This window comes from Nasonia vitripennis, chromosome 2 (assembly GCF_009193385.2).
Source record: "Nasonia vitripennis strain AsymCx chromosome 2, Nvit_psr_1.1, whole genome shotgun sequence".
Taxonomy (NCBI): Eukaryota; Metazoa; Arthropoda; class Insecta; order Hymenoptera; family Pteromalidae; genus Nasonia; species Nasonia vitripennis.
The window spans coordinates 5,064,525-5,090,151 of record NC_045758.1 but is presented as its reverse complement, the minus strand read 5'-3'; the positions used below and the strand labels follow the sequence as shown (position 1 = coordinate 5,090,151).

The 25,627-nt window shown below is 40.5% G+C and overlaps 2 protein-coding genes and 1 non-coding gene across 9 annotated transcripts; all 3 read right to left on the bottom strand.

Moving 5' to 3' along the window:
- Window positions 1-10: 10 nt before the first annotated feature.
- Window positions 11-12,806, bottom strand: LOC100121773 (choline-phosphate cytidylyltransferase A). 7 transcript variants are annotated; one of them, XM_031923492.2, is made up of 9 exons: window positions 7,293-8,064; window positions 6,367-6,521; window positions 4,886-4,994; window positions 4,615-4,731; window positions 4,373-4,524; window positions 4,013-4,237; window positions 3,753-3,920; window positions 3,130-3,251; window positions 11-2,334 (listed from the first exon to the last, which is right to left on the bottom strand). In XM_031923492.2, exons 2-9 carry the CDS (start codon window positions 6,490-6,492, stop codon window positions 2,232-2,234), a joined length of 1,122 nt encoding a protein of 373 aa, XP_031779352.1. In that variant the 5' UTR covers window positions 6,493-6,521; window positions 7,293-8,064; the 3' UTR covers window positions 11-2,231. The 7 variants fall into 7 exon arrangements, with proteins under 7 accessions (XP_031779352.1, XP_031779351.1, XP_031779350.1 ...); XM_031923491.1 differs by lacking the exon at window positions 7,293-8,064 and adding an exon at window positions 6,591-6,776; XM_031923490.2 differs by lacking the exon at window positions 7,293-8,064 and adding an exon at window positions 12,503-12,806 and having other exon boundaries at window positions 229-2,334.
- Window positions 12,807-15,827: 3,021 nt separating this feature from the next.
- Window positions 15,828-24,811, bottom strand: LOC100114314 (importin-5). The gene is made up of 12 exons (XM_001607540.6): window positions 23,732-24,811; window positions 21,510-21,659; window positions 21,205-21,431; window positions 21,030-21,126; window positions 20,221-20,786; window positions 19,789-19,897; window positions 18,995-19,477; window positions 18,793-18,913; window positions 18,356-18,721; window positions 17,276-18,050; window positions 16,966-17,185; window positions 15,828-16,869 (listed from the first exon to the last, which is right to left on the bottom strand). The coding sequence occupies exons 1-12, from the start codon at window positions 23,810-23,812 to the stop codon at window positions 16,774-16,776; spliced, it is 3,291 nt and encodes a 1,096-aa protein (XP_001607590.1). The 5' UTR covers window positions 23,813-24,811; the 3' UTR covers window positions 15,828-16,773.
- On the bottom strand, window positions 20,862-20,991 carry LOC116416219. Its single transcript, XR_004226737.1, has one exon.
- Window positions 24,812-25,627: the final 816 nt, after the last annotated feature.

The following is a 25,627-nucleotide window of genomic DNA, read 5'->3' as shown; positions in this document are numbered from 1 at the left end:
GTCAAGAAAATCACAATTACAGTAATCGCTCTTTATTCTCGTTCATTTTACAAGGCAGTCGCTGTATTTTATGCAGAAGCATCCGAGTCAATGACCATTCGTCGAAGTTGAAATCATTAGGCACCATTGGCTCATTGCGAGATACAAAAACTCGTGTGCAGCGTATTATCACAACTACAATCGTGTTTAACAATCTCCCAAATCACGCATATTTGTTTCTTTCATTAATTCACGGTGCAAATTTGATCTCTACTAGAAAAATTGAGAGGGTAATTATCCTCGAAGCTTCCTAAGGCATAAACAACGCACTCATAATCGCTTTCTCGTAATACTCATCTATTCGTTTCACACCTTTTTTTTTATGTAACGCCTAACCTTTTTTCGTTCAGTATTTTTTCTCTCACCAAATGTGTGTATTTCATCTGAGGCGGCTCGCGTCACTTTTCTCTAAAAAGCGTTGTATTCTCATGTAAAAAAAGTGGTCTAAAAAAATGCGCCGCGCAGACTTTCTTCTTCTTCATCCGACAATAAATGTATCCGCAAATCACGTTTCTCTTCAAATATATCTGTACAATCGATTTTTCAAGCTCGTGTTCGCAGTACATTTATTACAACGTAGCACCAGCTTGTCGACAGCGTGTGATTCGCCACTTTATTCATATATACTATAACGACTTGTAGCTCCTGACCAAAAAAAGTCTAAAAAGTCTCTGATACAATGATCGTTGACTACTACTTATGAACTACTTAGTATATTATGCTTCGGTTCGCGTAAAAAGAATACTTTGATTTTTTAGGCTTGTTATTGCTTGGAAACCTTTTCATTTCATTCGAAAATGCATACAAAAGTGACAAGGAAAAAACATAAATCAAAAAGTAAATGTTTTTTTTTTTAATCAGGAGCCGCTAAGAGTATATTATATACTATTGTCGGTTGGTTTTCTATACACAAGTAACAGTGGCCGTTGCATATCGATAATCTACAGAAGATTTACATTATGGAAACAGTTGTCACGACTATTCTATCGTATAACACAGCATTTAGATTCATCTGTTTTTTTTTTCTTTGCAATAAATAGTCTTTTTTTATGCTGTATCTCGCAATATATACGCGCTCGCATCAACAATAATCAAAAAAGAGATTCAATCGATTATTTCTCCACCTTCATTGCTCTTCTCGCACATCATCATTAATCTATAAGTTTAATTATAAATTTAAAAAATAACGAAGTTTTTCGGCAATCTTTCTCTCTCCCTCTTTTTCTCGTGACACATCAACACTCATTACACTATTGGCGCACGTAGTGCGTCCATGCGCCTTTCGTACAGACATTCATGTATGTAGCTTTGACCAATGATTTTCGTAATTTTGCGTTGCGTGCAGTCCATGCACTCACGCTTTCCTTTACTTTATTCCTGCTCATCCTTCTTTTTCTTACTAGTAATACGAAATACGTTATCTAATTTTATTAAATCTTATTGTTGTTTGTTGTTGTTTCTTTATTGTTGTTATCGTTAATAGTCTACTTCCTACTCCGGGAACCATCCTATAAAAGATTTTTTTTTATATTATATATAAAATAGTGAATGAAATAGTCTCAAAATCACAACGAACTATAAAATTGCGAGTTTTGTGTGTTATTCACTTGAAAAAAATGAATTATCATCTGTCGCACGCTAACTCTTGCTCTCTGCTATCTCGCGCTCGTTCTTTCATTCTCGCTTCTAGTTCAAGAGACATAATAACGCGGGTATTTATGCTCGGCATACAGGGTAACAATCTATCTAAAAATAATAATTAAGATTTGTATTCATACGTTCACTTAAGTTACTGTAATAGTGCAATGTGCAGCACAGCTTATCGCTTATTTCATTGGCGATAATTTCTCTTTTATCGTATTAGTTATAGTAAACGCCAGAAGTCGAAACTTTTGAAAATTTTTCATTTGATTATCAATGGATGCAAGTTTGGTATCGCATTCGTAACGTATTTCGAAAGATTCGTTTGCTCATCCCCGCAAACTAAGCGCAGCTCTACTGCGAATTACCTAAATTCATCTACACAGTACATCGACGAACGGGGATGACATTTTGCTAGATCTTTGATCTCTTATAACAGCGAAGCTATGGAATCTGCAGCGAGTATCTTAAATAAAAAATGAGGATAAGACAGGGTACATTTGGTCGGAGTTGAATAAATTTGAAAGACGGATAATCAGGCGGCCCGAGAATCACTTGGAACGCTGCTGAATTTCATCGTCGTCGCTGTAATCATCGCTGAGATAATGATTACCGTGAGAGAATTCGAAGCGCCCGGCCTTTTTTGGTGGAGGACTGAAATTACAAAATATTTCGGCATGAAACAGCTTGATCAGATCAGAATTTGTTCGTCTCGACGCATGTTTAGATAAGAGACGTACGTGGGACAGTTTTTCGTACACAAGGCAACATTCCAGAATCTTTTTTTGCAGGTCTGGGCATTAGGATTATTATCATGCTTGAGTTTTGAAGCAAAGTTATGTAATCGAGATAAGATTATTAGTATACATTGTGGTTAAGAAAGTAAAATTAATGGAGTTATGAATTGTTAATAATGAAAGTATAGGTGTTATGTGAGCTTTCTATTACGTCAGTTTATAAAAAGAGTAATAATGTTTCTAGTAGTTGGCAACAATATTTTAATGCATCTTTACTCTACAGTCTTTACAAATTCTATCGAACATGTAGGATTTGTAACGATCATGCTTCTAAAAATTCTATTTTTATACACAAAAAGCATTAACAAATTATTTATCTAGTTCTATTTTATAATTCTTTAAATGCTCGTATTCGTACTTTTAGTTTGTATCAATAAGTAGACAATACAAATTCCAATCTACTCTCAAAATGTGATGTAAAAAAATTTACAAAAATCTCTTTAGATAGGGTAGTAATGCCCAGTCTTGCCAATAAATCATTAGAGTTAAAAACATGTTCCATGGGGTACTAACACAATGAAATCAGTGTGTAAACTCGTGTGATGCACCGAAGATTTTTTGTTCAGTAAAGCAAGCAGGAGAGAAGAGTTACGTAGGAATGAAGAATGACGCTCTGAAGAGTTAATCTATCGAGTCGAATGCTGTGAGGTACCTTGTGTTGTCTTCGTCGTCATGGCTGCTGTTGCTGCTGTTGGGGCTGCCGTCCCGCGTCGGGCTGGCGGGAGGCGAGAGGGCTTGCATTAAGCGACCCTTGCCTTCGTTCCATATCGTCGACTGTAGAAAAGGAAAGGCATCGATCATTAGTCATAACAGAGCTTATCTCAACGGATGTTTAGCAAAATAAATCATATTGATATATGGGTGCGTATCATCACTGAAATTAAAAGACGAAGAACACCATGCACTATTGTGTTAAAACGTATTTATTTCGTTTGCATCGTTAGTATCAAAAACAGAGTACGATAGAAAAGCAAGGTTCGAGCGCAACAGTAAAATATATTTTTTTCATTCTCACGTAACAAAAACGGACGGGTTAAAGATCTATATAAGCAATAAAAAAAGATAGCAAATGTACAATTTAAAAATTTTGTACAAAAATAAATAAAGAGCATTTCGAGTATAAAATTCAACTAAAATATAAACGAGTTAGTAAAAAAGGAAGGTTAAAAGTTCCACAGCGTGAGCAAGAAGTTGATCGTGAAAATTCCAAATAGGCACAAAATGAAGGTCCGACAAAAAGCTGAAATATATGAATAATAAAATAATTGTACGCACCAGTCGTCCATCTCGACCAAATAGAAGGAGGAAGGCGTCGATAAAATCCCTCGACTTTTCCTCCCACTTACTTATCATATCGGTTCGTTTCTCACCGAAGTTTTCCATCACTTTCTTGCCTTTATCCTTCAAGTCATCGAACTTATTTTGTAGTCGGAATTTCTTTTCCTGTGACGAAAGAAATAAAATATTAATCAACGCTTGTTAAGTCAAAAATATCGAATTTACGACGTATACAAATCAAAAGAACCACAGCTTACGTTAAGAAACGAAACATTCAACTCCTTTGCACTGTAGCCTCTCGCGAGATTTCGCCTCACGTAGATGTCGTAATCCTTGACAATCCTGGCGACGATGTCGGACGTCGACACTCCCTCAGTTCGTTGCGTCGCGACGAACATTCCTTTTTCTTTCAATTTGGCGTAAAGGTCATCCACACCATCGTCGCCCATATACGGGATGTCGTCGTGAGCGACGAAATCAATCTAGGATATCATAAATGTAATTGATTAATTTGAACGAATAGCGAGTATCTCAAAGCTACCGCTCGAGTACAAGTATCTTAACAAATTTTAGCTATCGAGCAGTATCGTTCTGTTTAACTAGCTATATTAAATTACTTTGTGTTTCTCAATGAATTCATCATCCAATTCCCACGGCGCGTCGCGTACCACTTCGTCGACGTAGCGACAATGCCTTACAGCATCGTATCGTTCGAAGTCTGTCATAACTGTTCGGCCTTTTTTGTTATGCGTTAACTCATCGTTGCAAACTGAAATAATAAGATTTTTTTAATAAGATTTTATGCTCCAACAACTAATTGAAAATAAAAAGTGAAATAGCTTTGAATGTATAGACTTACCGCCAACAATGAGATATACGTTGGGAAAAATGTTTTTTGCCTGCATTAGCTGTCTGGCATGACCTTGATGGAATAGATCATAGATGCCATCCGCGTAAACCCGAACGCGCCGAGGAGCTATAATTTAAAGAAAAAATTAGTCCATGTAATTCTAGTATTTATTTTTTTAAATGAAAAAAATGGTGCTTTCGTCGCGATTGATGTTACATTTCTTATCACAGTGACGATAACATAATTTCAATCGTATGTATTAGCAAATATGCGAACCCACCTTTGCCAGATTTTGCCATTTTTAGTGTTATTTTCGTATTGTAGTCACACGACTGTGCTTCCAAGATCGCATCAGGTTCGTCACTGAATGGAGCTTCCTTACATATGGACTGTAATTCGGAAATCTTTGCGTTAGTATTGAGCCCTAATACCATTTCACAAACTTTATTAATTTGGCATTTTTTAATGTTCTCCATCCACCACACTTACAACATATTTATAATCAATAGTTGGGTTTCTAAATTTGTGATAGTACTGGATTTTGTTATCATCCTCAATGTCAATACTGAATCTTTCACTTCCAAAAGTCATTTTTAATTTTATATATATATATTATTGATTAAGTATTTCACAAAGCTAGCTGTTGCCAGTAAAATCTGACATAAATATAAAAAAATCAACTCTTTCAACTACACATAAAGCAACACATGTGTGAGGTGATTTTCCTCTGTATCGCACTGACTGGAGGAATTAATTACTTGAGCTCTGAAATAACCTAATGTTATATACACCACCTCCATCAGCGCTTCTTGTCACACCACTGAGCTTATCAGCAAAAATGCTGAGTATCCTCTACCTCATTCTCAACTGCGTATACATAGATAAGACACATATCTACCTTCAATCACATCAGCCAGTCATTTGTATTTCTGAGATCGACAAGGGTGAGTGTTTTAGATTTTTATAATTCTTTTTCATTCAAACAAAGATTTGTTTATTCAGAAAATAAAATATTTTAACCTTAGCAAGTAAAAATGAATTTAACGTATTTTGCAAACACAAAAAAAATTGCGCACTCAAGTTTAAAAATAGATGTCTCATGACAGTAATTGCAGTTCCAGATAGCTGACCAAGTCTTATATAATTTTGACATTATTTTACTGACAAGTATAAGCAGTTTAATCTATATTTAGATATCAATACAGTTCAATATTGGAAAGAACCTCTTTATTTAAAATATATTTCTCATTTTTTAATTATCATATTTTGACTTTATCTCAATCAATTCAACATTATTTGCACATCATAATATCAATAAGAATTCCATATACTCTTTTTTCAAAATCATTTATTAACTTTGACTGTCTTGATTATTATTGTTAGAAACCCTATCTTTTCTAGAACTTCCAAATAGAGATATTTACTGTTTTTCATTGCCTAAAATTTGACCCCATCGTTGCTTGGTGCATGAATTTTGAAATTGATAATAAGAATAACCGATATGCTATTATCTATGTATACATTTTATCTTTTTATACAATTGCCATGTGATTCTAGTTATTGAGATCATTTATAAACGAATTAAAATATCCACCTATATATAAATTAAAGCACTAGATGAGATAGTGGACATATAGAATTTATGAATAAATTTATCAAATCAATTGTTAGATCATCATTAATCATTCAAATCCATTTTAAACGTTAAATAAAATTTTCCCCTTAGATATTGCATAACATCATGAACAAATGGCAACTTACAGGAAATACTGGTGATTCTTCCCGTGCATAAGAATTATCTTCTTCTCCGTTATGAAGATGATTTGGTAATGTATCCATGATTGTTTCTTCTCTGATTCGTTTTCTTGACATTTTTTCTATGTTCATGAAGTCAAGCCCATCGAGCTTTGGTATTTCTGTGAAGGAATATTGAATAATTATTATAAAATTTCTTCTATTGGCAAATATTATTTAAAGTAACATACGGTTAAAAAGAAATTAAAAAATTTTCCTACAAAGACTCAAAAAGTTCTACGAAATAAGAACAGTAGTGCACTTTTCAAATGAAAACTATTCAAATTCTTTGGTTAAAAATGTGTGTGTATGCCTCTTTGAGCGCAGTGAACAAGGCACTAAAACATTTGAGGTCAAGTTTATTTGGTTGTCAAGGTTAATTGAAAAAAAAAATAACTAAGAACAAGATAGAATCCATGAAATTTCATTTTAGAACATCCATTTTATAAGTAATAGAAATTTTGTTTTAAATTAAATTTTCTCATGCAAAAATGTTTTTGTGACTGATAGGTATAAGAAAAAATAAATCAGTCCTTTAACAGATGATGCTTAAAAAAATGTGTAATTATAAACCATAATTACTCGTACAGTAATCAATTAAAATTTTAATTTGAAAAAATATTTTCTGACTCAGTTATTCAAAGAACTACTTCTTCGAAAGCCTGGATATTGTACTGTACAAAGAGAGCAACGCAAACAAGAAATCTGCGTGTACAATCCAAACGATCAACAAACTTGGATCAAAATAACAAAAACTCTATTCAACTCTACTACACAAAAGCTATCTATAAATGGATTTTCACAGCCAATAACAAGTCACTACACTGCCAAACCATCGAGCAGACATTGGTCAATCACAAAGCTAGTAAACACCATGGAGATGATGTACGTACAGTAGGACAGCCATCAAGTGCCTGCACCGACAGTCTGTCAGTCATCTCGAAGGAAGGAACTGAGCTTCAGCGAATCAATCAGACAAACACACGAGAGAAGCACAATCCGTTTCTTGACGACACATAAGTGTTAAAAAGAGAAGAAATCCAGAAAGCGCGGATGAGAGACTGAAGAGATCGTCTCTATCTCTCTATACGTGTACCAGACGTCGAAAGTAGGGAAGAAAGCCGTGGAAGCTCTCGGCTATACGCGTATGTCTATTGCGGCCCGTTTTACTTCGACGATCCCAAGCGATGGGGGGGGGGGGGAGAATAGAGCAGTGCAGAATATAACGCGCGATTCGCGACCTTCTTTTCTGCGCCTCTCACATGCACACAGAGAATAACACACAGGCACTCCCGATCAGCAGCAGCAGGAGCAGCAGTCGCAGCAGATCACATCACACACACACACACTCTCGCTGTACAGTTTCTGGTTTCACCCACGCTTTTCCGATGAGGAGCCGTTGTCGCCGTTATTGATGGCTATGCTACAGCTGCCCGTTTCCTTCAGCTCAGGCTCGGACGTCTCGCTCGACGTCGGAAACACTGCTGAGGATGATGACGATGTCGTCGTCGGGTTATTATGCTCCATGCCAGATCATCAGCTGAGGCTTCTCGCCGTCCACTGCGCGGGGCTCGTCGACTCCGCTCTAAGCAGGCTCTCTCGACTATACATATATATATAGACTATAGAGCTCTGTCTATAGGTTGCGTTCGTTGCAGCGCGCAGCAGACGCCCGCCCGAGAGTTCCTTCTCTATCTCCGTCCCTCTCGCTCGCTATATACTTAAGTATACTACTAGTGCTGCCGTCGTCGACGGCGCCGCCGTGTATTTCGACCCCTCTCGCCGCCGACTACTATAGTACTACTCTTGAGTCTTGAGGCTATTGTTGCGATTTTTTTGTCCCTTTCTTTTTTGACACTTAGACTTACCGCCTCTCTCGAGAATAGCTACAGGCCGTGCAGGGTTATGTAGCCGCCGGTGTGCGATAAATAGGTATCTATGCGGTATATAAGTAAGGCAGTCGTCGCGAAACAAGCAATAACAGTGTGTAAGTATATAGTTAGTTAGTATTATCGGATGGCATTGTGTGTTTAAACGGCTCGCGCATGCCTCCCTCCGGGGGGAGGGGGGGGGGGAAACCGGATATTAAACGCGGGCAAGGTCATAGTGTACAAATTCCAACGATCGCTCGTCGCTCGAATTGGAGCTGAAAAATTCATAGCGGCGCATACATCTCGCTGGAAAACGCCGAGGACGGCATTAATTTGCTGCAGCCGTCTATAAACGACATACACATCCCAACGGAAAAGTCCTTTCGAAGAATTTCCTATATATACACCTTATAGATACACCCGTGCTGTGATGCGACGATGGAAGATAAGTATAGAGAAGAGATCGAATTAGAGGTTACGCATAGAGCTCGCGATCGATCGATAACCGGTGAAAAACCGCCGCCCGAGAAAAAAGTTTCGAGAGTGAGATCTTTTTCCGCGAAATTACAGCTCCGTTGCGAATGACGCAAGCCTGCGTCACGGCCGGTAATGTGTAAGCAGCTGACGTGTCCGCGTGTAGCTCGCGTCAAAAATCAATTGAAAAGCGCCGGCTGTGCTTATACACGCAGAGAGTATGTATAGTGAGATTGGATTGGTTTGGCTAATTTTCTAATTTAGAGCCGCGCTATACTTATGATACATCGGTAGGCGGGTGATGGCTTGCGATTAATTTATACGAGTAATCCGTGCACAGGCGATTTATTTTTTATCTAATCGCGGAGTGGACTGTAGACGATCTGATAGACATCGTTACAATAGAAGTTAGCGAAGCGCGCGCGCGCACGAGGTAAATATTGATCTCCGGCTATCTACTTTGGTAAATCTTGGGGGTATGTGGGAGGATATGCCGCGTCTTATGATGTATACGTAGACTTGATTATTTGTGTACATTATGGAGTGTAATCACCGATAGAGTGATCGACTCGTCGATCCGTTTTTTAATTGTTTTTTATATGAGCGTATATAATGACGTTATTGCCTTGAAAAAGTGGTGCTTGTATAAAAAGTAGCTTCGACGCAAAAAATTACGGTCCTTTCCTTCCCACGTGTTTATAACTTTTTTGGTGAACGCAATCACCGACGTAATAAGCGCCTCTATTTTATTTACACAGATACGACCAACTGCTCAATAATGTTTGGAATGTATCGCGATTCGTAATCCGCGTGAACGAGTTCTGAGAAAGCGGCTTTTGTTGATTGTTCATTATTTATTTAGAGCACGTGGAATATCAACCGTATATCGACGTTCTTTTTTTTTTTTTTAATATAATTGTTAAATATGTTCATTGGAATCGACTGTAAATTTTTGTCCAAAGTGTGCAAAAAATCCAAACGATGACGAAATTCCATTCCTCCAAAGAAAACAGTCACACTCCAAAAATAGCTCCGCGAAATTCAACGTCCAACATAACGATTCAGCAAAAGCTTTTAAATTTATCCTTATATCAGCAAAGTCAACAGCGACAGCTGCGCAAAGAAAAAGAAAATATTCAAAAAGCGAGGCCAAGTCGTTGCACCAATCTAGCTTATATTCGTGTCAAAGCGATATAATTTTGCAATATCAAACTTTGAACTGCAAAAGCAACGCGCCACCTTGACCCATCGGCTATTCCCTCGAAATCGAGCATCTCTCTATCTCTCACAAACGCACGTCACATCGTCGAAAACCTAATTAAAATACAAAGCTTCTTGGATCGTTTCTCGCTGGCCGACGACCCAAAAAGCGACCAAAGAGTGCGCGCCAGAAACGAAAATAAAACTATCTCTCGGCTTTTCTCACGTGCGCCAACACGTGCTCACATCTATTAGGTATACGTAAACTCGAGTATATAGACTAGAACATCACGCGACGCGGCACTTTTTACTCGACGATAGATATATTTTGCATACTGTATATAGTTTCCAGAGGCCGACGAGATTCGACTGTCTGGAAGTATTACGTGTATATAGAAAATACGGATTATTCTTTTTCGCAAGGGGAGAAAGATATTTTAAAGCCCGGCAGATATAGCGAAGAAAGAACGATAAGGGGGGGGGGGGGAAACACCAGCAGCGAGACTATCACGCGCACTTTTCCAGTAAAAGAACCCTGTACCCGCTACAATCGCTATCAGTACGATGATTAATTATCGCCGCACATCGTACACTCGATGAGTAACGCGACGACCCTTTGAGTTATGTCGGAGGATCGTAAAAGTGAAAATTTACCTGGATCGTGTATCATCGGGTGAGCCATTGTTGTCGTGTGCTCCTCCGCACGCACGTCTCTCTTCCGACGGTCGGTTTCTCTCTCGCAGCTCTGTTTCTTATCGCGCACCGATCTTCTATCGACGAATTTCGCGATGACTCCGTCACCTCTCTCCGCGAGATAGCAATCCTTTTTTTTCTCTCTCTCTCTCTCTCTCTCTCTCTCTCTTTCCACGTAACACCCTGCGTGAGCCTTATCGCGGAACTCGTCTTTTTCCGTTCCTCGAACGGACTTTATGTCGTCAGCGTATTATTTCACTCGGTTTGTCTTAATTTTCGTAAAACAATTTTCAGAATCGCACATCAGCCCCTCGAAACATACAAATCTTTCCCGCGGCGATCATCGAACCCTGAACACTATAGTATATAAACACAAGCGTGTCTTACGCTCAGCATGACGCAATCCTCTATATACTCGGATGCAAACTCGCAGTGCATCACACGCGCGCGCCGGGGCAGCACGAGAATATCGCGTGGCGATACGTATGAGTATATATACATATACCTACACCGAAGAAGAAGAAGAAGAAGAAAAAGTAGTGGTAGTAGGGAGAAAGAAGGATGACGTAAGATCGGGTGATCGCGAGGGGCGACGCGCAAGTACACGTGGACCTATATATATATATATATATACCGCCGGCTATTCGGACTCTGCTCGGTGCAATGCAGATGACGCGTGACTTTTTTTCGTCATCCGCTCGGACTCACTGGATATACCTTGGATTAACGAGTTGACGATTATATAGAATCATCGGGATTTATATACAGGTATTTCCGTTTCTGCTCCGAAAGGTTGCGAACGCGACATAAACTAGTGTGTACACGCGAGGACGTATATAGGGGATACAATATAACGATTTTATTTGGCAAGCGCCGGAGTGGCCGCCGGAATTTTCTAGTTTTCGCCTCTCTTACTCCTACGTGCACACTTCGATTGTATATATATATATATATACCTAGTTGCAAGTTTAACCCATTTTCCCGAATTAGTTCGCGGCTGCAGCTCGCGCTCGAGTTCCGAAAAGTAGGCGCTTCGGTGCATTCTATATACCTCTATATATACTTCAACACGTGAACTTTTGCGTATAGGCGTGTATTTCTGGACGAGCGAAGCGCTTGCTTCTTTTAAGTATATTCATCGGTGACGATTCTTTCTCGCATCAGCGATGCGACATTGCCGTGCGCTCGTTTCCTACTGCGATGGCCATTATAGCCGGTTCGTTTTCACGATCGAGCCGTGCAATACACTTTTCAATTACGGGACACGCGTGTGTGACGAGTTTCGGCTCTGCTCGTGAATTATAAGTAATCCAAGCGGATGAAAGGTAGAGACGGCTGTCGTTACTTTGAATTTCAAGAGATTTCTGTGCACCAGTGAGAGAGTTTTACTCGTCACTCTGTGTGCCAGCTACAAAAGCATCAATGTAACTCAAGCTAATATAGAGCAAATAGAGGAAACAAAGGAAGAAAAAATCCCAGGTCAAAACTCAACGCCGTAGTTTCGTAAAAATGCGCATTACAGCGCACGCATGATGCATCTAATCTAATTACACCGCGTTGCAGAACGCGCTAGCGGGCAATTCGGAAGTCGAGCTTTCCGTATTTCCAATTACGGGATGTATGTCTATCACGTTTATCGCTTATTTAATGTTCGGTCGTTACGGAGCTTTTTATATTGCGGACGTTTCTGGAACAGAGGGTATGCCCCGCGTGGAAAAGTTTTTTGGGGCGTATATATATATATAAGATATAGCTGTGCTTCGCTGTGGCACACGGTGTGGTATAGTTTTGGAATTGAAAACATACAAGGATGTACACGGGCTTATTAGAGTGACGAAAGTTCAGCGATGTGTACAATTACTCACGTCTTTCTCTGTGAATCTGCAACATAGTCTATATCTGATTGGCAAGAGCTTCGCTCTAAACAAACATCAACCTTGGCTGCACCTGTTGCTGTATTTGTGTATATAGTCGGGTATGCGACGGCGTTAGCACTGCGCTTATAAATGTTATATTTTTTAACAACCACTTGGAACTGTTCACTTTCTACGCGGTTGTAGAGTTTCGAAAACGCGAGCACTAATCGATCGTTGTCAGAAAGTGCCAAGAAAAGTTTCAGAGCGCTTGCATGCATATGCGTCCGGCGCGCGACTCGGTCACCTTCGAACTGATGAGATTCCGCGCGCTTGACGAACTCGAGCTATAGTATAGTGTGCAGCGGCACCGCGCGCTCACACACGAATTATAATTATGCGCGCGCGCGCTCGAAATGACGTAATGTCATTGACCGCTAACGTTCGGTACCGTTACCCACTTCTTCCTTAATGATTTCCAGACTCATTCAGTCGGTCGCACAGTTAGTATATGTGTATAGGTCTTCCTCTGTTTCTGTAGGTATATATGCAAATAGGGACAGATTCGTTCGACTGATATGAGACGCGCAAGTTGTGTCGTTGGTTGGAGGAAGTATAATGCAGTTTTCGTTGGTAATGAAAAGTGCACTCATGAACGAAACGATAACGAGCTAGCGAGAATCGAACATTTTGACGGACGCGAAGAACCGTAAAGGTTTTTTCGAATTTCTTGCGGTATGATGAAAATTTATGTACGTGTTCGTGCTGGAGAAGTATTTTGCATGGATGATTTAGGACTGCTTATCTTGTGAAGATAAATTTTTAATAGCTCCGAGTTTACGAATGTCAATCGTGCGTTATTTTATCTCTGCGCGTTGCAAGAGTTTTTAACATTAATTAAATCGGTGAATGAATGCAGAAACAATAATTTTATTTCAATTTGACTGAATTGAAGCATTACTTATTTACTTTGATATTTTTTTCAACCGAACGACGAACGCCTCATTCCAACTCTACAAGTAGCATATGCTTCTTTATCTACACCCGATTCGAACAAGCTTTTCCAGTTTGTCGCGACCGTTATTAAAGTAGTCGAGCTCTTTCTTCGATCAAAAGCATTATTCATTGCCAACAAAAATTTCTATACTCCTGACGCGTCATCCATTTTTCCCGTCAATTAAGTAGCATGGATATTTGCTAAGAATACGATACAGAGATGCTTCTTTTTTTTTATCCCACTTGCTTCATAAGTAAGATATTTCATCCTCGCGCAATTTTGCAAAGTGGCCGCGTTCGCAAATATCTACGATTCGGCTGAGTAAGGCGAAAAGAAGAAACTTGTTTACAACAAGCGTCTGTTGTAAGAATTTCAGAACGCATTTTTTTATAATACAAATTATCTTTATTCATATAGTCACTTAGAATGTAGGTCACTATAATCTAAAACTCGTAAAATGACAATTTAAAAGAGTTATATATAAAAAAAAATTAATTTTAACATAAAAAAGGGAATAATAATCGTTACGTATCAACATCTTGCCACTTTTTTAGAATTAATAATATTACAATTTTCTCTGTTTAAATAAATTTTCAAAAAATATAAAAAAATCCGATGTTAACACAATATTGAGGATCCTATATATGCATGTGCCAAAAAAAAATATATATATAATAATTGGAAAACTATATAATACGACTGACGAGAATAAAGTAAATTCTTTCGAGCTTTTTTTTCTACACCGTGGCTCATTTCTTTCGTTATTTATTATTATTATTTTTTTTTTAAAGAAACGCGATATAATAAAATATAACTTCTGCATAAAGGTGTACCTAATAACGTACGAAGTCACAGCACGGCTCAAGTTTACACTATAATAATTTGTTTCTCTCTTCCTCTCTTCCCGTTTGAGCTCTGTATGTATAATATATAATAGACCGTTCGAAAAGTTTCACAATAAAAAAGGACAGATTTTACAAAGCTTGAGATTTATTTTAATGAATAATAACTTTAAAATAATCTCTATATATAATTCTTAGTTCGACAATTTTTTTTCTCATTCTCGTTAATTTCACCCTTCTATTCGTCTTCGCTCGTAACTATATCTGTTTCCTCGCCGTCGCTCCTCCATTTGCAGTTGCTCCCGCTTCAAATTGCGCAATTCGATTCTTTGCCACCTATACAATTTTCTTTTTTTATTCTCGCGAGCGTTCGGCACGTGCACCGGCGAAATCAACTGCGTCGCGCGCGCGCACGAGGAACGCTGCGTATTAATGTTATCATTATTATTATCTCTGAGAGCGGCACATCTTCGGTTACTTCGAAACGGAAGTCTTCTCGTGTTTTCTGAATTTGGCGTGATGTTTTTGTGTCTCGTAAATTTTCGCATTTTAACAACGATCACAACGGTTTCGTACAAAATTTGTTGATTTTTACAGTTGATAATGTTTGTCTTGCTCGATTCGAAATCGGCTTTTGGAAGAGCAGTAATTTTCCTCGACGTCCTTTTCGGAGTAATCGGATGCTTGGAGAAACGCTCGAGCGTGTGACATTTCAATAAAAATCGCGTGGCCCTCAGCTGCCTCCACTTTAGCGTTACTATTATAATTATTAAATTTCTTGAATTACTTATGTACAAAGAGACACTAATGCTCAAAACACTATGTATCCTCTCTTTCTCAACCTTCGTTTCGTGCTTATGCGTCTTATGACTTTAATTTGAAATTCTGAGATAAAGAATAATATGGACAAAGTGGTCGTCGTCGAATAATCACGTCGTTTTTTCTCCTCGATCGTCGGTCGTGCACTGTAATTGTCTGCCATTTACTTTCGTCTTTCGATTTCTTTCGTCTACATAGTTTTTCATTTACGAGGGTCGTTTCGATATATGCTAACAAGAATAACTGCGTAAAAATTATAAATAGACTATGGTGCGGCGGGCCTGGTAAATTGCGTTTAACAGTTTATTCGTAACGTCGACTACGAGATTTATTCCTTCATTTTCTCCTTTTATCTTTTTACCCGAGCTTCACAACCGCGTAGATTCTTCTCCCTCGAATTCTTTTTTTTTGTGTTTATTTTTCTTTTGATTCAACTATGTAAAACCGTATATAGAGTATCAGTGCGCAGCACCAAAAAACATGTCACAAACGTGTCTGTTGTAAGGAAAAAAGGAAATTTCGTCGATGCGATGAGAACCATCAAAGGTGCACTGGATTATCGAGACATTGCAAGTTTTTTCCTCTCATTTTTCTTATTTTTTAAAACATTATTACGAAGGTCGCTCCAAAGGTGCTCTTAACGCGACTCTCCGCCAAGAAACTCCTTGTAACACTGCAATCTATAGTTATTATCATTAAATAACATTTATTGTACCTAAATTTAATAATAAAATATCTAAATCACAATGTCATGCCGTCAGAGCGACGGTAATGAGTTGGTGGCTTCCAGTCTATTTTATTTACTTCCTCGCAACTTAATTCATTCACGAAGGCAATTACAATCGAGCTGACCAATATGCGAGTTAACTTGTATTTTTCATACTCATACGAGAAATCGATAAGCTCGCATTGACGAAAAACGTCGTGGGATTGTAGCTTCGTTAAAAAACAAGCAATGATTCTCGTGTGAAAACAAAAATGTATCTATAAAAATGTACCATAACTTATACACAATTTTCGTTTTTTTTTCAGAACTTCTGTTCAGTAGTCAGTAGCGGGCAACACACAAAGAGAGTCTATAAAAAATCTTGTAGAAGCATTTAACTATTCCATACTTCTGTTTTTCCTCCTTTCTATTTTTCTAAAAAAAATAACGGTTCTTCAGAGAATTAAATATTTAATAACGCAAGTTACAAAAATAGTCATTTCGTCATTGCGAACTTATTCAAAGTGAATAAGAATTCATTTCCGTTACAAACTGGCGTAATTTACGAGACGATAGATAGTGAATTTACGATTTCCTGCTTGTATACGACAAATCTGTTGGTTCCGGAAGAAAACCTTTTTTGCCACACGGTGGAGGAAAATATTTAATCAACAATAACAGTATAATAAGCAAAACAGTCGATTACACCTGTGTTTTTTCTCTGTATGCTAGTGTTAGGCTGTGGGAGGCGTAAAACTCTTACTTTTCATTTGCTTTTCGGGTAGGTAGGTTCTATTTACCTACGTTGCATCAGTGATTTTCCCGTGGTTTAGCGTCAGAAAAATGCAGATATTTTTGTTTAGTTTTTTCTCAGTTATGACGTTAAAAATCAATAGATTTTTCTTAGCGAAGGCTCTTATTAATTTCCGGATTGCGCGCTGAGGGCTTCGTGCAATGCCAACTGTTGTTCCGAAGATAAGACAGCTATACACGCTTGAAACATGGACTCGTTGCTCTGAAAACAAATCAAAAGTATAATGATATTACATCATTTCATTGTCGAATAATTAGAAAGCGGTGGACGTTGAGTATCGATGACTGCGATAGTTACCTGAATTTGCCTAACGATACTAAGAATCCTGGGCAGGACAGGATTGTCGGAGGATATTACGTCTTTGTTGAATGCTTCGGCAAAGAAACTGATAAGTCTGGGTAAATTCGCGTTATTCGGGCCTAATATTATTGGGTGATTAGCTTCTATCAAATCGCATAAATATCCATATACGTGTGGTGCTTCATCTTCATCTTCGACGACTGGTAGCCAGGACAACCTGTGAATAGGACAGATTTCGTTATGCTGCTGCTTGCGTTATAGCTCATTCGCATGAAAATCTGAATAGACTGAATGACTTCCAACTTACCAATGTGGAAGAATTTCATCAACGTTGATAGCTTTGTTATTATATTTAAGTATTTTCGTCACTGCCGAAATAGCATTCTCTGTTGGGTTGAGGTTCTCCGACGCTTTCGATTCCGGGTCGTTGATCACCTCCATTAGCCTTGGTAGAGCTTCGGCGCAAGCCTGTGCGAATGCTTCACCACCGTACTGGCCGAGAACTCCGCAGCCGTAAGCAGCAGCTTGCCTGACCTCGCCCGATTTATCCGCGACGTATTGAATCATAGGTCGCAGGAAGAACTCTTGATATTTGGCGCAATCTGGGCCACCGTACTCGATAACGTCATCAAAGACGCACAGAGCCCACTGATGATCCGACCACGGCCTGTCAGGCGCGAGAAGCTTGGCAAAGTGACCAACGATCTGGTCGAAGTATGGGAAAAATGAAGATTTGTAAGTGATAAAGAGGGCGTGGAATATGTCGGCTATCTTGCTCAGTGTGTAAAGGTCTTCGTTGTCTTCGTCGGCGAGCTGTTCTTCAACGACATCGTCATAATCTTCGTCTTTCCTCTTCTCTGATCGGGCAACAGCCTTTTCAAAGTGTTCGTTCAAAAGTTTGTCAAGGATTCGCAATAGTTCTGTCATTGACTGAGGATTTAGACATCCAGCCCCCAAGGTCTCGATACATTTTGCCAAAGAATATAATAACTCCAACAATACATCAGCTTCTGGTTCGGTATCTATGGCTTTTAGTAGATCTGGGCAGATGTAGTTCCACATACCTTCCAAATACTGTGGGCCTAAAATTTAATTTGTTTTTTTTTTAAAAACGATTAAATGATAACTATTTGAAAAATTATTTTACAATTTATTGAAGTGTATGTTCCAAAAACTATGACTGTGAGCTTTCAACACAGACAACTCTCAGGAACTTCTAGCGAACCGTCTAATACCAATTCGTTAAAACAACAAAAAGATGAAAGATTAAAGTTCGCTAGTTGCTCTACCACAGATGTAACACCTTCAAATCCATAGAGCAAACTTGACTGTTGACTTATTCTGTGATATTTTTTTCTAGTCGATTATGTCACCGTAAATAATTTACCTTTGATTTTGGCACATTCTAACAAACACGGCAAGCTCTCAGCCGCGGCCGTCCGCACACCGTCGTGGAAGTAGAACTTCAGCATGGGGACCATGAGTCGCACTACGTCTTCAGCATAGTCAGCGAACCCTTCTTTCAGCTCTCTAGCGTAGCACACTAACATTTCACAGGCAGAAGCTTTGTCCTCAAGACCGGCCGTCTTGATTCCGAAATTCTGTTGTTCTCCGAGCGACACGAACTGCCAGTCAACGTCACTCTCTACATCCTGCATATCCTCGTTGTCCAGAAGCGCGACTTCTGGCTTCATGGCGGCGGTCTGCATGACCGTGCCCATTACTAACGGTAAGTATGGCTCGAAATGCTTTCCTGTTGAGAAAACGATTTTCATAATGAACGGTTCGTTAAATTTTTGATAAATTTGTTTGCCAATCAATTACCAAGAACTTTGCAAAGTCGGGCCCAAGCAGATATCATATAACTGAGCTGTGGATCGTCTTCTGGCAGAGCTGTGTGCGATTTGAGCAGCAACTCCATCACTGCTTGCGCATCTCCGAAGAACTAGTTTAGAAAATTAACTCGGTTATCGCCCATTTTATTTATATGATAATAATCATAATAATGATAAAAAATGATATGTACCTTTTCAGTACCCACGGCTAAACCAATTAGACTGACGCACTCGATGGTTTTGCCGCGCAACAACTTGTGCTCTTGCTGAGTTGCGTTCGTAATGATATACTTGAGGCATGGCATAAGTCTGTCGTAATATTTCACAAACTGCTCCTCGCACGTGTCAGCAACGCTAGCAATGGTTGTGACGACCTGCTCGAGTACGAGCTTTGTGCCCTTCTCTACTAATTCCTGGAATTTTTTGGTCAGGATGGACTCGAGTTTGCCCATGATAGCATCCAAGTATGGCATGAGAATGCTCTTGGCACAATCTTCACTGAAATTGACAAGAGCTGCTCCAGCGTGTGCCTGAACTCGGGGGTTTGCATTATCATCCAAAACAAGCAACAGTCCCGGAATCACAACATCGTGGAATTTCTTTTCGAATGTTGGCGCAAAATCAGTGGACATTTGACCGACAGCATTGCAAGCCGCGTATCTGACTCTGGGATGCTGAGAACAGAAAAAGCTCAATGTAATAAACTATTTTAACATTCGCGAGAAGTCATTTTTTTAATTTACTCCAATAAAAGTGTTTGTTTCAATACTATGGCTGATGCATTTAGGCAACAGCCAACTCTCAGAAACTCCCACTAAAAGTACTTTCATCTCATTATCAAAACGACAAAAAAGAGTCAAGCACGTTGAATGGTATTAATCTGCCACAGACGTAACGCCTTCATATTCAAAGTGTGAATTGACTGCTGACTCGGTCTATGGCATTTACTATTACTGTAGATACAATTCCTGTTATTAAAACTTACTGGATCTTGCAGGTATTGCATGATTCCATCCATTATTTGTGGTAATATAGCCTCCATTTGTTTATGGCACCCCTCACCAACAGCAGATATGGCCATGAGCGCAGCATGCCTGTAATCAAAATGAATTTGAATGAAAATAAGGCGAGACATAAATCATTGATCAAATAAATGCAAAAAGATTTAAATTTAAAGATATGTATGTTTCAAAAACTATGACTGTGAGTAGATAACACAGACAACTCTCAGAAACCTCCAGTGAAAACACCAAAAATCGATTTGTTAATACAACAAAAAGATAAATGATTAATATTCACCAGCTGCTCTACCACAGATGTAACACCTTCAAATTCACAGTGCAAACTTGACTGTTGACTTATTCTGTGGTATTCAAATTAAATCGAGTTACGCAATCGTTTAAATTATCGTGTTTACCTATATTTCCAATCGGTGCTACTCAACATGGTCGGAATATTCTGAACGATCAAAGGCAGCATAGTTTTTCCGCCAAGACCGCATGCTAATCTGTCCAGAGCACTTTCAGCCACTACGTTATTACTGTCGTTGTCTTCTTCAATAATTTCGTCTGAGAAGCTCCACTCTTCATTTTCCTCTAGATCTGTCATCATCTTCAAAATCAATGGCACTAAAGCAGTGATGTACTTTCCTCCGACCTTGCGCACCGTAGCCGGCGCCGTTTCAGCGAGCGTCACGATAACCTCGAGGGCGAGCTGCCTCCAAGAGTCTTCCATATCCTCGTTAGAGAAGACTTTTGTGCACATCTCCATAATCGGTTCCAATTGTGGTCTGAGGAATTTCGGTGTTGATTCGGCCAGGTCGATCATGCCTTTTAGCAAAGAATCTTCTTCTTGCTTCTCTATGGATTGAGCTGTTACTAACACTACTGAGGGCAAAAGTTCTGCAAAATGCTTTTGAATGGCGGTTTCTTTGTCGTGAAGCATGATAAAAGCGCAGACAGCTCTTACAGCTTGGAATTGAACCTATTAAAAAAACGAAAATTTAGCATGAAATATTTTTCATTGAAAATGAAAATTTTTATTTTATTGTAAGGTGAGTAATGTAAGCTCCGTATCTGTCTGTAAATTAACACTTGACAAGTTACAGTCATCAGAAAGCTCTTTATTCTTTGGAGATTTTGTGGCAAAGTGTGATAAAGCTACCTCGCACTTACGTATCGATCTCCAGACAGTAACTAGTGCTTTATTTAATGGATAATAACTTACGTCATAATTGGAAGTATCATTGACTGAAAGTAGCAACATTTGCTTGATTAAGTCTAAGTAATTTGGTTGCTGATTGCCAAAAACTCCTGGGACACACCTATAGAATTATTGAAGATTTTATTAATCAAGAGGCGATTTATTTTTTGGTTTACATTTTTTTATCAGTAAGACTTACGTAAACATGCGAAGAGCACTTTCTTTGAGTGCTGGCACTGGACCATTTGCACACTGGAATAGGAACTGAAGGAATTCGGGCCATTGATTGTTGCCATCTTCGTCAATTAAATTTCTAGCTAATTCAGCAGCTACTTCACATATTCTACGTCTGATTCTAGCTGATGGTTCATTCTGAACTGCAACCAAGACTTGTTCTTTCAATTGAGCTTGTCCTTCTGGGGGAATCTGAAGATTAAATTACAGTTAGATCATTGTTCATACTCCTAATTACTTGCAAGACAAAATCAAAGGCTGAAAAGTTACTTTTGGGTAAAAGTCCATGAATTCAGAAGAGAAAAGTCTACGGAGTAAAATTGCTGCCATGCCACGCAGCTCCTCTCCAACTGTGATATCACATATGAATCGGAGAAGCAACTGTACTTTGCTCTCCACTGGTAAATTTTTGTACGTCTCCTAAAGAAGGCAAAAATTGAAATATTTAATTTGATTCAAGTTGTTTAACTTTAATATTTTACTAAAATTTCATCAGCTGATTTTCCTACAACTATATCAAAAGAATGAATAATGCTCACATGAAAATGAATTCAATTGGTTAATATCTTACATTATAAAGAATAGTCTAAAATTGTAAAAAGAGAAAATTAATTCAGCATTGACTGCAGGCTATAAATTTTGTTGTTTCCTTATCCTACATGTAAATCTTTGAATATAGCTCACTCAATCTAACAATAAACTTATAATTAGCAGCAAGGAATAGTAAGTCGATTGTTTATCGTAAAAAAAAGTGAGAAAAAAAAGTTGCTCCTTCTATCATCAGGCACAATCGAAATTTCCGTCTGTCTATTTGCACTTTATAAAAAGTCAAATTCCTGGGTCCAAAAATAAAGCAGACGTGAAAATAGAATCGGAATTGCATGAGCGACATATTTCTGCCAAAGCGGGCAATGGCTAGAGAGCATAAAGACAACAAAAGCGGCGAAAAGAAACGTGCTTTTCCGACATCACTCATCCGGAGCGCGAGAATACACGCGAGAGATGACTCATGCCTAGACGTGTACATTTAATTGGCCAATTTAAGCCTGAGCTCCAAAAAGGGTTGAGGTGAGCATTTCCCGCTTCTAATCGCCGCTAGCTCCGGAAAAAAATCCGATCCGCTTGTTCAAAAATCAACGCCCCGACGATACGCGAGGAGAAAAAAAAATTGATCCGACCCGACATTATTGCACACGATGTGCAACACGCGCCGAGATTAAAAATTCACGACGTGACTCTCGAGAACCGCAAGTAGGTAGGTATACGTCGTCGGTCGTCGCAACATCACATCCTCCTCCTCTCTCTCTCTCTCTCTCTCTCTCGCGACTCTAATCGAGGCACACGTTGCGCTCTTGAGATCACGGATCAGAACGAGAGACAGAGAACGAAGCCGGTAGGAGAGAGAGAGAGAGAGAGAGAGAGAGAGAGAGAGAGAGAGAGAGAGAGAAAGAAAGAGATCGAACGCTTATAGATCGGCAGAAAAAACTGGATAAAAAAGCCGCTCTCGCGCGCGTCGACAAAAAAATCGGAGCAGACAGAGACGGGGCATAAGTATATCTCTCTCTCTCTCTCTCTCGAGTCTCTCCGTGCACGTTGACTCTTTGGAGGTTATGTGCGCGCGCGTGGCGAAGGCAGCTCGCGCACATAGCCGTGTACAATGCCTCGCTCTTTATTAGCCGAGCTATAAAGCCACCGCTGCTAGAAAACCGCGGCAAATGTGTCAAGTCTTGGCGCGTGCTCGTGGAATCTCTCGCGGAAAATGCGATATCGCGCAGCTGGCGCGTGGCTAGGAAAAAGTCGCGCGGAGAATAGCGCCCGCTGCCAAAAATCCTCAACCCGGACATCGCGCGCGTATGTGTGTATCTCTAGGCTATACACGGCGTAAGGTTATAAGTGCCTAACGTCCGTGCGAAAAAAGCAACATCGCTTCAGAGAGCAGGCATTAGAGCTGGCGTTAAACCCGATTTCCAGACGGCTCTCTCTCTCTCTCTCTCTCTCTCTCTCTCTCTCTCTCTCTCTCTCTCTGGAATTCACGGGGCGAGACCGGAAGCAACATCGGCCGCATAAATAAATAAATACGCGAGCCAGGGGGGAAAACCCGGGGCACGCCGCTGAATATGCTTTTCTTCGTCTCTGTCTTCCGCTCGGCCGCGCGCGCACACGCGAGGCACCACCATTTTGGCCCCGCGGACCGTCCGCGCGCGGCCGACTGACAGTCTGGGTAACCCGTCCGAGCTCTGCTTCTGGACGAAGACGACCATGTCAGCGGCTCGAGACGTCCGCCCAGTAGCGAATGCTTCCAGGTTAACCCGGAGCGTCCGGTGGGGCTGGAGTCGCGCGGAAAAAATGCCATGCGCCGCCGCCGCCGCCGCCGCCACCACCGAGAGACGGCAACGTGCTCGCGAGTAAGTCGCGCGGGGACCTCGTGCGGTGACAATATGTCCCGAGGAGGAGTGGGAACGGTCCAGGTGTCGAGCTGGGCTGGTACCTACCTCTGCTTGCGTGCGGACTTCGTTGTCCGTGCTGAGGAGCGTGTTCAGGAGCTGCTGGAATTGGTCGAGCTCTGCCGCCATTGTAGAGCCGTTGCCAGACGTCGTCGTCAGGGATTACGTGCAGCAGGTAGCTCGCACCAGTGCGCTGATGCTCGACGTCTTGGTTGTCGTCGTCGGGGGCGGGCGGGTGGACGACGTCAAGTCGATCGAGTGCGAGAGCAAAACGGAGCTGTGTTGCGCGCGTGTGTGTGTGTGTATGTATGTGTATAAAAGAAGGAGCGAGAGAGCAGGCTCCTCCACGGCGCGCGCCGACGACTGCCAGGCCTGGCCGACTCGAGGATTCGTCGTAGCTTTTGCTGGTGTGTATAGTGTGTGATCGCGTGCGTACAGACCGCGCGCGCGCGCGCGCCACAGATATCACTCGCACTCACTCACTCTCGCGCTAGCTTTAAAGTACGTATATGTGTGACACCTATATATATATTGTATACATATAGGTGTATATGACTCGTTAGGCTGCTGCTGTTACTTTTGCGGATGTCGGCGGCGTGAGCGAGCGGAGGAGTCTCGCGCGCGCGCTACTGCGACTGGTGGAAGATGTACGTGAATATGTTGGAGGGCAGTGTTGCCGGCGCTCGGCTGACTAGAGCCGTGGTATCTCGCTGCCGTGTGTATATCTGTATATATAGCGGAGGACTTTTAAAGATGGCCTGTTTCGCGCGCGATCCCAGAGAGATTCGCGGATATGCCGTTTTGGAGGTTAGGTCCTGGATGGATTATCGTCATCGACGATCCTCTACGCGAAGACATGAGAGCTGCCGGTGTACCAGGGTCCAGGAGTTGCTTTGCACAGGTTAGTCGTTGACTGTTCGACGATACGACGAAGCTTACGTTTGTTGATAAATGAAGAACGAGAACGGTGCACGGGCCACTTCCGATGTGCGACAAGGACGGAGAACTCGCGGGCGCGGATTTCAGAGAGACACTTGCGGCGCGTTTGACTCGTTTTTACTCGCGAAAGGAATGTTCGGATTTTGGAAAGATATTAGTCGGAAGGTGCGGAACTATATAAATCGGCGAGAGCCGACGTTTGCTGATTTATACGAGCTGACTGTCGCGTGTTGCGTGAAGTGGTTTCGTTCGATTTTCTTGGGGTGATAGGTACTTGCGGTTAAGGCGCGCTTTTTTTCGGGGAAACGATTGGTCCGCGTGGGACGGGACGACCAATCGGCATTAGGGAATGCGCGCGTTTGAATTTTTTTGAGACGTTAATTTCAGTTCACTTAATTTTATAAAAATTGAAAAAATTTTGATCTTATCAATGTTTCGTTGTTCTAAGTTAAATGCATTTTATGTTCGGTGTAGTAAAAAGCTCCCTCGATTCCATTGAGGAACTCTCGATTTCATTGCGATCGATTCAAGTAGCTCTTCGAATAAATCCATACCAATTATACACGCATACTTGCAAGCACTGCTCTCGCGATTCCCTCTTCGATGACGATAAATTTCATCGAGAAATAGCCGAACTTGAGATAGAAAATACGATCAAAGAGTCCAACACACAACGAACGGCATTACGTGACTCTGTCCATTAAAAACAAGCCCGTAATGAGTTGCGCTCCGGCGACTACATTCGGTTATTCCTTGTATCTTTATAGACCCCAGCTCGCGGAGAGGCATAATAATAATTCGTTTCGCGACCCTTCGTGCGGTCGTTCCTTTTTTCTCTATACTGCTTCCGTAATTGGCCTCGTAAACTGTTTGTTTTAATCGGCCTTCATTGTATCTAGAATAACGCGGCTTTCCTTTCGTCGACGATGCCTCACTTCGAGATTTAAAACGAGCACGGAAATCTAGTTTCGAATTTTTCGAACGTTCGAAAATAAGCGCGCGCGG